The 16,555-nt window shown below is 42.3% G+C and overlaps 1 protein-coding gene across 3 annotated transcripts; it reads left to right on the top strand.

Moving 5' to 3' along the window:
• Positions 1-13,463: 13,463 nt before the first annotated feature.
• Positions 13,464-16,288, top strand: LOC147511268 (F-box/LRR-repeat protein At4g14103-like). 3 transcript variants are annotated; one of them, XM_086602991.1, is made up of 5 exons: positions 13,464-13,677; positions 14,052-15,054; positions 15,160-15,315; positions 15,410-15,472; positions 15,654-16,288. In XM_086602991.1, the coding sequence occupies exons 2-5, from the start codon at positions 14,212-14,214 to the stop codon at positions 15,957-15,959; spliced, it is 1,368 nt and encodes a 455-aa protein (XP_086459117.1). In that variant the 5' UTR covers positions 13,464-13,677; positions 14,052-14,211; the 3' UTR covers positions 15,960-16,288. The 3 variants fall into 3 exon arrangements, with proteins under 3 accessions (XP_086459117.1, XP_086459115.1, XP_086459118.1); XM_086602989.1 differs by having other exon boundaries at positions 13,464-13,934; XM_086602992.1 differs by having other exon boundaries at positions 13,476-13,934; positions 15,410-15,451.
• Positions 16,289-16,555: the final 267 nt, after the last annotated feature.

Here is a 16,555-nt window from a genome sequence, read left to right as displayed (position 1 = left end):
ATCATAGTCAAAGTAAGCATCTTTGGAAACTAAATACAAGATAATCATCCTATAATAAGTGTGAGGGACTAATACCCAAATCCTATGGATATCATACACGTGTACAGCACAAGCAGAAACTACCAACCGATCTGTACCAAGTACTCTTTTAGGTCGCTTCATTACAACACGAACAGTCCAGATCGCTTCTCAGAACATCGAACCAAGCAGTCGATCTCTTCAGGGAGACCGACCTCCCAGTTCGACCGTCAGACGACCTCCAGAAGGTCCATGCTTGTTCACACGACAACAGCTAGTAACGGACACCACAGAATGTCATCATTAAGACCAGAGCTCCCGGTGCGCACTCCATTACTCACCACGCCTCTCCATCATGACTCATTAAAGAGCCCTAAGTCCGGAACTTGACCTGACGCGGGAGAAGAGGAAGCGCGGGCATCTTGCCTATATAAAGAGAAGAGGAACTACGTCTAACCTGATTCAAGTCTCCCCCCAACAGAAAGAACTTGATACGTAGGCAGTTCGTCCAAACGAACTCGGTCAATTCAATCCTACAAACACCTTTTTCCCCAAAGATTGTCTACATTTGTAAGGTTAACCAAAAACAACCTAGTTCGTCCAAACGAACTCGGTCAATTCAATCCCACAAACACCTTTTTCCCCAAAGATTGTCTACATTTGTAAGGTTAACCAAAAACAACCTTTACATTGGCGTCGTCTGTGGCTCGATTTCTTGAGTTCAATGTTAGGACCTGGCAGACCCGCCAGGCCTGGGCCTCCGCGCCCATGGGATAACTAGTACCGATATTGTCCCCCACTTAACCACCCATTGGGCTTAGGCCACATCTTGGCCATGGGTGTGGGGTTTTATCTTAAAAGGCTTCGGTACTAGTTAGTGATCTTCCCACTTTATCAACCCATGATGAACTCCTTTCTTGTTCAATGTGGGACTATTCCTCTTTTCGGTCCACACACTCTAACAATCTCCACCTTGGACCAAACTCCAAGGGACTCCATTCGTTCATCGTCGAGCACGATCAAATGCCAGAGCTCTGGTGTGTCTGGGCCTCTGAGGGAGGTGGTTTTTTTCTCAACCCCAGAGCCTACTCCACCTCGAACATCATTCCATGTTGTTAGATTCACCTCGAGTTACACCCTCTCGAATCTCCACCTAATCTTTGGTGTAACTCCAAGAAGCACCAATCTTTGGTGTAACAGGCACGCTTCGTTAAGCAACTCCACCTAAATTGCGGCCTTCGCTGGCGCTCCGGCTTGAATGATTTTGTCTCTTGATTTTGCATGATAAGTGCCTTTGTCCCTGCCGAACCATCGGCTCTAATACCAGTTGTTAGGACCTGGGCACACCCGCCAGACCTAGGCCTCCGCGCCCATGGGATAACTAGTACCGATATTGTCCCCCACTTAACCACCCATTGGGCTTGGGCCACATCTTGGCCATGGGTGTGGGGTTTTATCTTAAAAGGCCTCGGTACTAGTTAGTAATCTTCCCACTTTATCAACCCATGATGAACTCCTTTCTTGTTCAATGTTGGACTATTCCTCTTTTCGGTCCACACACTCTAACATTCACAACCCTTCAAATAGAAAAACCTTCTAACAAATCTCAAGCCCACGAAGCATGGACAACCTACAAGAACAAATGAAGAACATGGTTGCCCAGATGGGAACCATGAACGACAGCATCACCCTTTTACGATAGGAAAATGCTGCACTCAAAAGTCAAGTGGCAGCCCAGAGCCCTAACAGAGTCACCACTGAGGACGGTATTAACGAAGTGAACCAGCAAATCAACGAGCTGTCCCAGCGAATCAACTAGAGTACTGTGAAGAAGGATGCCACTCGGATCGTCCAGAAGATGCTGAAAACTTATCAAGCATCCCCATTCACACAGGAGGTACTAGTAAACCCTCCCCACACGATTTCATTTAGCCACGCTTTGCGATGTATGATGGCAGTACGTGTCCCGGTCAACACGTAGCTCGCTGCATCCAGAGTCTCATACTCTACAGTGCGCATGAGTTCGACTACTTGCAATGCCGCTTGTTTCCTGCAAGTCTGAAAGAAGGAACCCTTGACTGGTTCTACTCACTGGAACCAAACTCCATCGATAGCTTTGAAAAGCTAACCGACCAGTTCGCTAATCATTACGTCCACAACAGACGTAAAAAAACCGACGTCGACTCACTCTTCATGCTATCTCAGAAGAAAGATGAGTCAATCCGCTCCTTCTTAGGGCGATTCAAGACATATTTGTTGTCTATAGAAAGTGACCTCCAAGAGTCATTTGCAACCTTGGCATTCACCAAGGCAATCCGGAAAAACACCTGGCTATATAGGTCGCTCATGAAGGAGCGTCCTAAAAATCGAAGACTTGTACACTCGCGTGTACAAATATATAAAGCTACAGGAAGCTTAAGATCACGAAAGTGAACAAGAGGAAGTCGCAGCAATCTCAGACGCTACTCCGTCCTCAAAAAAACAACCCTGACCACAAGGACGAAGTCACGTACCGGGGGCCTTTACGGCAATTACCTTTAATTATTTGGCCGACAAGATCTCCAAGCTACATACTAGAGAAAATAAAAACAGCGGCCTATTACCAACCTGAGGTAAAGCAACCTGAAGACACACCAAGAAAGCCATACTGTGCTTTCCACAAAGCAAAGTGCCATGATACCAACGAATGTCGCGGACTCAAGCACTACCTCCAAGACCTCATTGAGGCAGGCCATATCAAGCGCTATACTGATATAGCCGGTGGCGACCTATGTCATAAGCTCATGGTTACCGCACGCAACCACAACCGAGATCGTTACCGCACTCGAGGACGCTCTATGGACCGATCTCGTCATGATTGTCGCCAATACTCATCTGATAGAGATAACAACATAACGATCAACATGATCACCTTCCAAGACGACTTTGTCTCGTCCACAAGGGAGAAAAGGAGACGGGTAGGCACCATCCAAGAAGTCTACTAGTTCTCCTCACAAGCGGCTCATGCCCCACACGCGGCTCCTACCCCACACGTGTTGCCCGCAACTCAAGAGACATCACTTTCATTGAGGCCGACCTCAACAAGGTGTGCCTCTTACATAACGACGCTCTGGTCGTCCATGTCAAAATTAGCGACTGGACAGTAAAGTGCGTCCTGATTGACCTAGGCAGCTCATGTGATATTTTGTTCTACCAGACTATCAAAGAGATGAACCTGCCCAAGTCGGTTATAATTGATCCAATAGCCCCCCTCTATGGCTTCAATGGATCTCGAGCTGACCCAATTGGAGATATAATTCTACCTGTCTTAGTCGGGTCACCTGAAGATAAAGTCAGCATCAACACGTGCTTTAGCATCCTAGATGTCAACTCATCCTATACTGCTATTTTAGGACGTCATTGGATACACAAGATGCAAATAGTGCCATCAACATTCCATCAGGTTTTACGCTTTCCTAGGCCCAGAGGCATGATAGAGCTCAGAAGCAACTAGCTCGATGCCCACAATTGTAACCAGATCCTCTCAGTCAAAAGGCCTATTGGGGCTTCACTCAAAAACAAGGGAGAGATCGCCAAAACCAAGCTGGCAGAAGGCTTCATCTCTGAGGTCAAAACCTTGACCAAGACCTCTCGAAGTGAACTCGCAAAGGAGAACACTGGGGGCTCGGTCAAAAATGTCCTTCCAGAAGTCCAGACCCCAGAGGTCGCTCAACCCACTGAGGCAGCTGCTCAGACCGAGCTGAAAGAAAAGGTCAACCTAGGAACTGAAAATGACCTTAAGTTTGTGTATGTAGAAGCTAACCTTGATCTTTATCTTAAAGCACAACATGTAAGCTTTTTATCATTAAATAAAGATATTTTTGCTTGGTTGTACATCGATATGCCTGGAATTGATCCTAATATTGCATTTATGTCATAAGTTAAACGTTAACCCAAATGCTAAACCAGTTCGCTAACGACCTCAAAAGTTATCCCTTAGATTTCAAAAAGCAATCAATGAAGAGGTCGAAAATCTCAAAAAAGTTGGCTTCATTAGGAAGGTCGATTACCTAGAATGGGTCACTAACATAGTAGCAGTCCCAAAAAAGAATGGCACAATTCACCTCTGCATGAACTTTACCAACCTAAATCTACTGACTTGTGGACCATACCTGTGGCTACGAGCTCCTATCATTTATGGATGCCTACAGTGGCTACAACCAAATCCCACTAGCAGAAGAAGACCAAGAGAAAACCTCATTCGTGACAGAGCAAGGAATTTACTATTATAACGTTCTCCCGTTCGGCCTCAAGAACGCTAGAGCGACCTACCAGTGACTCGTCACCGATATGTTCCAAGACATGTTAAGTGACACCATGGAAGTCTACATAAACGACATGGTCGTCAAAAGCAAGAAAGCTGGAGATCACTTAGATCACCTCACACAAGCGTTCTCCAGACTTCGGCGAACTTAGATGAAGCTTAACCCTAAGAAATGCCTCTTTGGAGCGTCCTCCGGGAAATTTCTGGGGTATCAGGTCTCACAACGTGGGATAGAAGCAAACCCTGATCAGATTTGAGCATTCTTGGAAATGCCCAACCCAAAAACAAATAAACAGATACAGAAACTGTCAGGAATGGTGGCAACTTTAAACGGATTCATATCAAGAGCATCAGACAAATGTCGACCTTTCCTACAAATTCTCAAGAAAGGCGAACAATTCTCATGGAACGAACAATACCACCAAGCGTTCTCTACTCTCAAGGACTATTTGACAACACCACCTGTGCTGGCAAAACCGATTAATGGTGAAACGTTGGGGCTGTACTTACCTATGTCTGACTTCACTATCAGTTCAGTTCTCTTCAAAGAGGAGCAGAACGCAGAGAAATTGATATACTTCACAAGCAAGACATTGCTGCTAGCTGAGAAAAACTACTCCCACATTGAAAAGGCAGTACTGGCACTACTTTATTCAGCAAGAAAGTTCAGGCCCTACTTCCAAGTACATCCAATCAAAGTGTTCACCAACCTGCCACTTAAGAAGATCCTTTTTAAAGCAAACAAGACAACTTGCATGGCAGTATGGGCAGAAGAACTCAGTGAACACCACATTGAGTTCACCCCAAGAACCTCTCATAAGAGTCAAGTCGTTGCTGATTTCTTAGTAGATTTCCTAGTTAACGTCCTAAACTGGGTACCAAAGGACAACACCCCGAGTCCTGACCTCTAAACAACACGACCCGTCGGTATGGTCACTTTTCGTGGATGGAGTTAGCAATCCAGGGGGCAGTGGAATCGGAGTAGTCCTAGTGTCACCAGATGGCTCTATGGTGGAAAAGTCAGTTTGCATCGATTTCGCGACCTCCAACAATGAAGTGGAGTACGAAGCCTTGATCATGGGACTCCGTATGGCATTAGAGCTTGAAGCTCAGGAGCTTAAGGTCTTTAGTGATTCACAACTGGTCGTTCGCCAAGTCACCCATGAGTATACCACCAATGAAGGTAACCTTTCTAAGTACCTTCAAGTTGTAGAACAATTACTGCCTTCTTTCAAGAAAGTCACAATACAACATTTCCTACAGGAAGAGAATCACCACGCTGATAACTTGGCGTACCTCGCGACCCAAACACCAAACTGTGATGCCCTAGGAAACTATTCATCGAAGTAGTCTATCGACTTGCTTACTAAAATGAGCACGTCCTAGAAGTTACCGACCTATGCCCACTCTCTGACACTTAGATGAGTCAAACATGGATGCAACCTATCATAGATTATATCCAGCTCAGAAAAGCACCAACAGATCGCACCAAGGCCAGATAGGTTCAATATCAGTCAGGTCACTACTGCCTAGTACAAGACAAACTTTTCCGAAAATCTGCCGGAAGACCCCATTTGAGGTGCATAAGCCCAGAACAGGGGTCAGATGATTTTCGCAGAAATCCATGAGGGAAAATGCAGAAACCACGCAGGAGATCGCTCTCTGGCTTACAAAGCGATCTCACAAGGATACTTCTGGCCAAGAATGCAGATCGATGCCAAAAAGTATGTACTCAAATGTATTAAGTGCCAAACATTTGGCCACAACATCATCTAGTCAGCTTGTGAATTGATCAACATTGCCAGCCCTTGGCCATTTCACATGTGGGGCTTGGACATCATGGGTCCATTCATTCCATAGAAAAGCACTAGCTTTTGGTTCGTCCTAGCTGCAATAGACTACTTCACCAAGTGGGTGGAAGCAATTTCCTTGGCTCATGTCAAAGAATCTAATGTCATAAACTTCATTTGGACCAACATCATTACCAGATTTGGCCTCCCCCACACATTGGTGATGGATAATGGCTCTTAGTTCAAGGGAAAAATAGTCAAAGAATTCTTGGCCAAGTGGAAGATCGTTCACGCATTCTCCACTCCCCAGTACGCTCAGAGCAATGGTTAAGCAGAAGCTAGTAACAAAGCAATTTTGGACAACTTGAAAAAGAATATCGAAAAGAACAAAAGCCAGTTGCCAATGCAGCTAGAAAACATTTTATGGGCTCATAGAACGACAGCTCGTTCTAGTACAGGCGAGTCACCGTTCTCACTATGCTACGGTACTGAGGTCGTCATCCCTACTGAGCTGACAATTACAATGACTTGATCTGAGATCGTCAAATATGGTCAGAACAATTCCATCCTTGCTCGTGAGGTCGACTTACTCGAAGAACGACGCAACCTAGCAGCCATTCGAGTGGCATCTTACCATCAAACTCTAAGAAAAACATATAACAAGCGAGTTAACCCTCGAAGTTTTCAACCTGGCAACCTAGTCTTGAAAAAGACTAAAGATGACTTGAAACTGGCACCAACATAGGAAGACCCTTACATAGTGGAACGAGTCGTTGGCAATGGAGCATATTGGATCAAAACCCAAGACAGGCAGGCATTACCACGTCCTCGGAATACTTTCTTGTTAAAGAAATTTAATCAATAAAAATTTTGTTTCCATTGAGTTCTTACTCTTAACACTGTACACATAGTTTTCATTTTGCATTAATACACTGCAATCTCTCAACGTTATTAAATAAACGCACAACTCGCTCTCGAAGAGCAAAATGCTAACGCTCTCAAGAGCTCAAACGTTCTCCGTGCGAAAATGCTCACTCGAGCTCAGGGCTACATAACTCACAGGCTACTTAGCCTTAACACTTCTCACTAGTTGGAAACCTACAACTCTAGGGTCAACTCAGTGCAGAATGCTCTCTAAGAGCCTAACGATTATTTGAACTTAAATGCTTTCCAGAGCTTAAACGTTCAACATAATAAAACACTCACTCGAGCTCAGGGCTACATAGCTCACAGGCTACTTAGCCTTAACACTTCTCACTAGTTGGAAACCTATGACTCTAGGGTCAACTCAGTGCAGAACGCTTCCTAAGAGTAAACATGCTCACTCGAGCCCTAAACACTCTCTAGAATCAAAACGCTTGTCAATCAAGCCCAAATACTTCAAATGCATCATAAGTCTTCCTAGACTACAGTACATACATCTCCAAGTCAAAATTCCTACTGAGATGTCAAAACAAGCATTCAGATAAAAGTAAGCTAATACTTCGAAGCAAACATGCATTTCATAGGAGCAAAATACGAACTGCCTGAACATACTCAGTAAACTAGTTCTATAGAGTCATCACCCCGAACTACCCAGAACAATCCGGAAAACCAGTTCGTTGAAATAACAAAATGAAAGCTACTAATAAAGGAGAACTGCCTAGGCAAGCTCGAGAAACCAGCTCTATTGTACCAAAACAACTCTCATAGAGAAACACATACTACCAACTTGGCCGACTTGTAACTACAGTCACCTCGCTTAACAGTTCGTTTCTTACCATGATCATTAAAATACACTAGGTTCCGATCCAGATCATCCTGGTTCATCACAGACTTCCCAATTGACTTACCAAGGATTCTTGCCTTCACAGCAGGAGCACGTGAGCCCGGGGTAGCAATCTGAGACAACCCAGCCTTGAAAGTCTCCAAGTCCAGACCGCTCATATCAAGCTCGGTCCTCGACCTAGGACCTGAACTAGGTCACCACCCAGTACGCTCTACAACAGGAACAGAGCGCCTGCTACCACCATCCACCCTGGCACTCTTCACAGGTCTACCATCCGAGGGACCAGCCTTCCTCTTTAGTAGAGAGTCACGCCCCGAGAAGGCTAGCTCTTCCATCTCAAGTGGGGTGTTCTCCCTTTGTTGCCTTCCCGGCCCCACAGGAGTGACATCGGAGTTCCCACCAATACGAGGCGCAGTACGCTTCATCACACCAGCTCCACTCCTCGATGCACCCGCGTCACCTTCAGCCTTCACAGGCCCAGAGCGGTTCCTACGGCGAGCCTCCTGGTTAATCAAGTCACTATCCTCTCTCTCCATAACAACTTCTGTTTCTGAATTAGTAACAACCGCAGCTCGCGCTCTTTTCTTTTGTTGCCTCCTCTGTGATCTTACCCCCTCACCACCACGCTTAGTAAAATAGCAAGCAACGTCCTCAAGAATCTCCCTCTTCTCAGATCGCCTGAGCCTCGCAAACCTCTCAATTTCTCCTCAACAACTCCTGTTCGTAATCACAACATCTGCAGATTCAACAAACAAATACATATCAACATTAGCAAGAAAAAGAGAAACAAATCATCCCAAACATAGAGAACAGTATAAACGTACCATCAAAATTACAATTCCTACGCCTCAAACTACTTCTAGGCACATAATACTTCCCTTTCAGCAACAACGGTCTTTGCTCCCAAGACTCGTTACCACTCCATCCAAAACAGACGACTTGCTAGTCATAGTTTGCAGACTAAAGTTGTTCGACCTAGATCGCTTCACAACAAAATGTTCTAACACATCATTCAACATAATGTCGTACTCACCTGACTCGTTTAACATATAAAACCCTAAAAAGTCTCCAATTGTTTCCAACGAACTGACATGGAGCCTTCCCACAGAAGTTTAAGACATCACAAGTCAACTTCGAGAATGGCAAGCGCATTCTCGCTCTCAGTTGCCCTACGCAAACAACAACCCCTCTATTTATAGGGACAAAACTACTACTAAACACATTATCTACATCCCCCAAATTGTATTTCTAGTTCGGGTATGTTTATGCTAAACCTTTCCCTCAAATCTCCAAAACTCCTTAGTGCACTCCTATTTACAGACCTACAGGGCCAGCTACTATAGGAAGAACCATCATCCGCATCGTCACTACTTGAAATAACAACAACGGATCCAGAAACCTCTTCTTTTTCTGACCATAGCGATCTCTCTAGATCATCAGAACGGGTATCCTCATAATCAAACATTCTTTCTAAAAACACAAGCTTTACAAGACCAACAACGACCTATCTACCAACAAATGCTATCTAAACAACGACATATATAGAAAATGGCAGAGAACTAACCTATTACTCTCTAAATCGTGCTAAAGAGAAATGGTGCGAATGGTAGGTAGATATGACCAAAGTGAACCTTTCAATTCTCCAAAGCGTATTCAATACGACACCCTTTCGATTCCCAATACAAGTAATCATGCCACTAAACCCTATAACGACACGTCTTCTACTAAGCCATATTTGGTAATCACGGGTTTTTTGCACCATCCAGGGAACTGAAGTGGTTACGTACTATTCTTTTTTTCAAAATTCCTTTTCGCATGCGCTCCTCACGTGCTACCTTAAAACTCTCACCAGATTGCTCTGAACGCCCTACAACGATCTGCTGAGTGGGGGATGTGTGAGGGACTAATACCCAAATCCTATGGATATCATACACGTGTACAACACAAGCGAAAACTACCAACCGATTTGTACCAAGTATTCTTTTATGTTGCTTAATTACAACACGAACAGTCCATATAGCTTCTCAACACATCGAACCAAGTGATCAATCTCTTCAGGGAGACCGACATGCCAGTTCGACCGTCAGGTGACCTCCAAAGGTCCATGCTTGTTCACACGACAACGGCTAGTAACGGACACCACAACTGTCATCATTAAGACTGGAGCTCCCGGTGCACACTCCATTACTCACCACGCCTCTCCATCATGACTCATTAAAGAGCTTTAAGTCTTGAACTTGACCTGACACGGGAGAAGAGGAAGTGCGGGCATCTTGCCTATATAAAGAGAAGAGGAACTACGTCTGACCTGATTCAAGTCTCCCCCCAGCAGAGAGAACTTGATACGTAGGCAGTTCGTCCAAATGAACTCAGTCAATTTAATCCCACAAACACCTTTCTCCCCAAAGATTGTCAACATTTGTAAGGTTAACCAAAAACAATCTTTACATTGGTGCCGTCTGTGGCTCGATTTCTTGAGTTCACACCCTACAAACAAAAAAACCTTCAAGCCCACGAAGCATGAACAACCTACAAGAACAAATGAAGAACATGGCCACCCAGATGGGAACCATGAACGACAACATCACCCTCTTACGACAGGGAAATGTCGCACTCAAAAGTCAGGTGGCAGCCCAGAACCCCAACGGAGTCACCGCTGAGGACGGTATTAACGAAATGAACTAGCAAATCAACGAGCTATCCCAGCGAATTGACCAGAGTACTATGAAGAAGGACGCCACTCAGATCGTCCAGAAGATGCTGAAAACTTATCGAGCATCCCCAATCACACAGGAGGTACTCAATAAACCCTCCCCACACGATTTCATTCAGCCATGCTTTGCAATATATGATGGCAGTACGTGTCCCGGTCAACACGTAGCTCGCTACATCCAGAGCCTCGCACTCTACAGTGCGCACGAGTTCGACTACTTGCAATGCCGCTTGTTTCCTGCATGTCTGAAAGAAGGAGCCCTCGGCTGGTTCTACTCACTGGAACCAAACTCCATCGATAGTTTCGAGAAGCTAACCAACTAGTTCACTAATCATTACATCCACAACAGACGTAAAAAAACCGACATCGACTCACTCTTCATGTTGTCTCATAAGAAAGACGAGTCAATCCACTCCTTCTTAGCTAGGGTAATTCAAGACAGACTTGTTGTCTATAGAAAGCGACCTCCGATCCAAGAGTCATTTGCAACCTTGACATTCACCAAGGCAATCCGGAAAAACACCTGGCTATACAGGTCGCTCATGAAGGAGGGTCTTGAAAAATTGGAAGACTTGTACACTCACGTGTACAAATATATAAAGCTACAGGAAGCTTTAGATCACGAAGGTGAACAATAGGAAGTCACAACAATCTCGGGCGCCTGCCCGCCCTCAAAAAGCGACCGGACCACAAGGACCAGGTCGGTACCGGGGCGCGCACGAAGCGTGAGTTATTTGTCTTGACAAGATCTCCAAGCTACATACTGGAGAAAATAAAAACATCGGCCTATTACCGACCTGAGGTAAAACGGTAATGTTTACAAGAAGTATCAGAAGGAATAATGCCTACATTTGTAAGGTTAACAAAAAAACAACCTTTACAAGAAGTATCAGAAGGAATAATGGCTTGTTGAACTTCAGATAATAAAATTTCATGTAGTTTTTTGTTCATTACAACTATGCTGCAATGTTTCAATAATGCAACTGCAACTTTCGGTTACCAAATGGCTACTACTCATGGAGAGATGAACCATATACGAGTATGTACACCAAAAACACATCGTTGCTCAAACACAAATCTACAAGTAGTTAAGGTGCAGAATTAAAGACCGATACATTGTTGGAGATTGGTCTCTTTTTCACAAATTGTGTGTATATTGACATGCAAATCAACATTTTAACCTTTCTTTCTAACCTACTCTCATAAGAACTCTATGGCTTTACACTCAGTACCATGTCATAATATACAGTTTTTGTAAGCACGAGTACGTGCACCACCTTATTTGAGTATGTCTTACTTACCCAGCAAAAAAAAGAGAGTATCTCTAACTATTTTTAGCCATTTCTTTGTTTTGAGCTTTTGGCTGAATATATAGCTCAGTGGACGTAAATTTATTCTAATTTTCCTTAATTGAATATCACTATTTAAACTATGTTGCTTTTTTTCTGATTAGTATTTTTCTTATAAATTTCTAATTAACGATGTTTTTCTTTGCATGGAGAAAATTAGGACTTTTGAGGCGGGATATCTGGAGACCCTGAGCATTACAGAGCTCATTACTTACTTGAAATCCAATTATCGGTCAGCCAATTTTGATAAGGTGGAGCAGGTTTTGATTTCTAGAGAGAAAAAGATGATGAAAAATGCAGAGGATTATTCTGCCAAAGATTTGGAAGAGTGTATGTCTAAGCTCTCTGACTTGTCATTGGAGCTTGAAGAGAAGAAGAGATCGGATATTGAGGCGCAGGATAAGCTTGGTAAGTTGGAAGCTAAGAAGATTGCTACTGCTATTCAGCTCGAGAAATATAAGACTATCTCGGACGAACTCATACAAACGGTAAACCATTTAGAAGAAGATTTGGAACAGCAAAGGGCTAATAGTTCTTGTGTGACAATTGCGCTTGAAGAAAAGAAGAAAGAGATTCTTGCATTGGAGGATAAGCTTGGTAAGTTGGAGAGTGGTAAGATTACTACTGAAAATGAGCTCAAGGGGTGTAAGATGACCTGGAAAAAAGAAAAGAACAGGTAGCCCATATAGAAGAAGATTCTAAGATTGCGACAGAGAGAATCAATGGTTTGATAAACTACTTGGAAATATACAAAGTTAGATGTTCTGAATTGCTGATCGCGCTTGAAGAAATGAAGAAAGAGAAGTTTACATTGGAATATGAGCAACGTAACGTGGAATTTCTCAATTATAATACTGAAATTCAGCTCCAGAATTGTAAGACTTTCTCCGACAAGCTCATAGAAAAGGTGTCCCGTTTAGAAGAAGATTTGGAAATGTACAAGGTTAGATGTTCTGAATTGCTAATCGCGCTTGAAGAGAAAAAGAAAGAGAACGATAGGTTGGGGGATCAGCTACATAAGGTGGAATCTCTTAGCTAGGGACAATGCAGATATTCAGGTAAAGCATTATAGAGCAGTCTGCTATGCTCTCAAAAGGAATTTAAGATTGTTTTGTGAACGAGAGAGGACTGCGACGGAGGGAGTCAACTTTTTGGCGAAAGGTTTGGAAACGTGTAGGCCGGGAAAAACTTTATGAGTTGTCGATTGGGCTTGATGAGAAGAAGAAAGAGTGTGACAGATTGAAGTATAAGCTTGGTACGTTGGAAAGTGACAAGGTTGTTACTGAAAATGAGCTTAAGGTGATATGCGATGAGTTCAAAGGTAAAATTGCCCGTGTAGAAGAAAATAGTAGCATGGGGATTGATTACACATTAAGCTTGTGCTAAAGTTGGTGGTTATTTCTTATTTTGTAAAGCCAGTCTAGATGGACTTTCTGCTCTTGTTGTGTTTTTCCCTCTTTTATCTTGTCGGCGCATCTATTGTCTCTTGATCTCTTTTTCTGAATACTCATTTTGGTGGGCTGTTGGCTTTTTATGGTATGGCCACAACAAGTCCACAACCCTTCGGGTCAAAGTGATCAACCCCTGTTACCAACAAGGGAATAGGAATTGGGTCAAAATACTAAATTGACCCGACCGAGATTAAAGCCTTGTCTGTACGATGATATCTATGGCTTAAACTCTCCACATATAGCTATAATCTTATTAAAGCCTTCACAACCCTCTCCTTCCACTATGTAAGTCATCACTCCCCTTTCTCTTTACATTAATCTCGAAATAATCAATGGGTGGTGTTATACTTTTCTTATACATATTATATTATGCTTTCATACTAAATTCTGGAAAACAAAAACAACAACTGAATTATCAGCGATTTTGTTACCAATTAATAAATATCACAATTCAACCAATTCCAATGCCCTCCTCTGCATCAATGGGTTTTGCTTCAATTCTGATGTTTCTGAATTCTCAACTCTCATTATCAATCTATCATGTATGTGCTCTTCTGCATTCATATATTATATGATCAACCAATTTCTCTAATGAGTATTGTGTGATTTTTTGTGGCTAATATGTATTAATTTTTTGTTTCTGAATTATGTGCATGTAGTGGGAGATGACCATTTAATTGTCAAGTATCCATAGAAGGTCGATGCAAAGAACAGAAATAACTTCAGCTAATTGGTTGAAGCTCATCTTCACAACATTATTAGGAAATACAAGGTGTACTAATTTATGTCAAGGATACACTACACATTATTAATAATATCATGGATATGAGGAAGACGCTTTGTGTTACTAATGGTAGACATCAATTAGGACAGAGTGAAGACATCATTAGTAATTTAAACGAGGATGTTATTCTTTACATACTCTCTTTTTTAGACATAAAAGCTGCAGTAGTAACTAGCCTTTTGTCGAGAAGATGGAGATATTTATGGTCTTCTCTACGTGTTCTGAACTTTGATCAACGTTTCTATCCATGGTTTAAGAAATATCCATTTAAGAATTCCTTGGACAAGGTGATTAATGTGTTAAGAAATGTTCAAGAGATCCATCTGAAACTGTCTAGTGAGCTGCCTCAGTGTATCTTCAATTGGAAATCATTGAGGGTATTGAAATTGAAAGGTGTTGATGGGTTCCTCTGGCTTAGAAATCCTCATTCAGTCGACCTACCTTTGCTGAAATCGCTACATCTTACAAGAGTTGTTCTTGATATGACTTTGGTTAATGATTGTCTCTCTAAATGTCCAGCTCTTGAAGTTTTGAGTCTTAAGTGTTGTGAATTTATGCATCTAGAGGATCTTATTGTTTCCTCGCCGCAGCTAAAGAAGTTGGTAATTATAACTTATGACCAAAATTATGGATGCTTCAAACACTACGACACAAAGATATGGGCTCCAAAGCTTACTTTCTTAAAGGTCCGAGATTACATTAGTAAAAGGTTTTCTCTAGACAATCTTTCTTCTCTTGAGTCTGCAGTGATTGACTTGAAGGTTAATGAACATTTTGTTCCTCTTGGAACAAAGCAAGAGAATGCTAAACGGGTGATACAGGTTCTGGAAGGGCTTTGTCATGCAGAATCTCTAACACTTTCGGCTTCTTCGTTGGAGGTAATCTGTTTCATTTCGTTCAGTTCAGTGCATTACTTAGCTATCGCATGATAAATGCTATGTTGATGTAAATAAACCTTTTGTTATCCTTTCTGGTGTTAATAGATGTTCTCATCAGCCCTGAAGATACAACGCATGTCCTCTCAGTTCTCCAATCTTAGGCATTTCAAGCTTACATCAAGCCCAAATGATGCATGTGATCTATTACAATTATTAATGGACTCGCCTAACATTAAAACTCTTCTCCTCAAAATGACTTGGGTAAAAGCATTTATCAGTTCAATTTTGGTTTTACAATTTTACTCTTAATTGATAATTGATCTTGATTTATTGTTCAACTTTGATGATCTTGTAGACAAATTTCAACTCCTATCAAGGACGACTGTATTGGGATGAGGTAATCACTGTTTGCTTCCAGGTTACACTACACCTTATGTCAGTTATTAATTGTATCTTCGATTCTCGCTAATCTGTAGTGCAAATTGTAACTTCCATTTTAGTTGTTAATTTGGAGTTTCCAATTCCACATAACAGTTTATCGAGTCATTTCAGGTGCTTAATCTGTGATTAATAATGCCGTATATGCTTATCGTGTGTAGCCTTCATTTTATTCAACAATTATGGAAGCAAACTGGGAAGAGTGGCTGCAATTTCAATGCCTGCTGGAACACCTTGAATCTGTTGAGATCAGGAATTTCTTAGGGTGCGAGAATGAAGTCAGACTTTTGATAGTTTTGCTGCAGAAAGCAACTGCCTTGAGGAAGATTAAGATTGTCCTTGCTCAAGTATGGCCTCACAGCAGAGAGAAAATGATGTGGGTAGTATGGAAGATTCTACAAAGAGTTCCGCGGGCCTCTCAGAATATTATGTTGGAGTTTGTCAACTTTCGTGTTTTAAAGTTGTGAGGGTACTTTGTTGTCAAGCTGCAGGTTTCATTGAGGCTTTCTCTCCATTCTTCTAGGCGAACAAGAGTAACAGTGACTACAATTTGATGACGGGGTTCAGACCTTAACATATTTTGAAGGAAATCCACAGTACAGTTGTCCATTCGCAGCACTGACGATGCTTGCTACTGTTTTTGTATTCCACATCCTACTGTTTTTGTAATCCAAAGGATGCTAATGCTATCTTGTATATAGAATGTAAAATATTCTCCACTCAAGTAAAAGTACCACGGTTGGTCTAACCCCAGCTTGTTTCTTGTATAAAAAATAATAAAAAATAATTCGCAAAACTTGGCTGTTTATTCTTCTCTTTTCTTCTTGATTGTTGAATTCAGCTCCTCTAAAATACCCAAACACAAAACTTGGCTGTTTATCCGTTCTGAATTCCTGAATTCCGTTGTTGATTAGAATTTGCGAACAATGAAGGAAAAATTAATAACAATACCTATATTACATACCTGAATTATTCATAGAATTGAATAGAAATCAAACTATTTGGTGGCTAGGGTTTTTTTCTTATGGCTATGACTGTTGGAATTGCTAAAGAAGATGATCAA

Source organism: Coptis chinensis, chromosome 3 (assembly GCF_015680905.1).
Source record: "Coptis chinensis isolate HL-2020 chromosome 3, ASM1568090v1, whole genome shotgun sequence".
NCBI lineage: Eukaryota > Viridiplantae > Streptophyta > Magnoliopsida > Ranunculales > Ranunculaceae > Coptis > Coptis chinensis.
The sequence above is the reverse complement of the archived record's forward strand: the minus strand, read 5'-3'. Positions and strand labels throughout refer to the sequence as shown.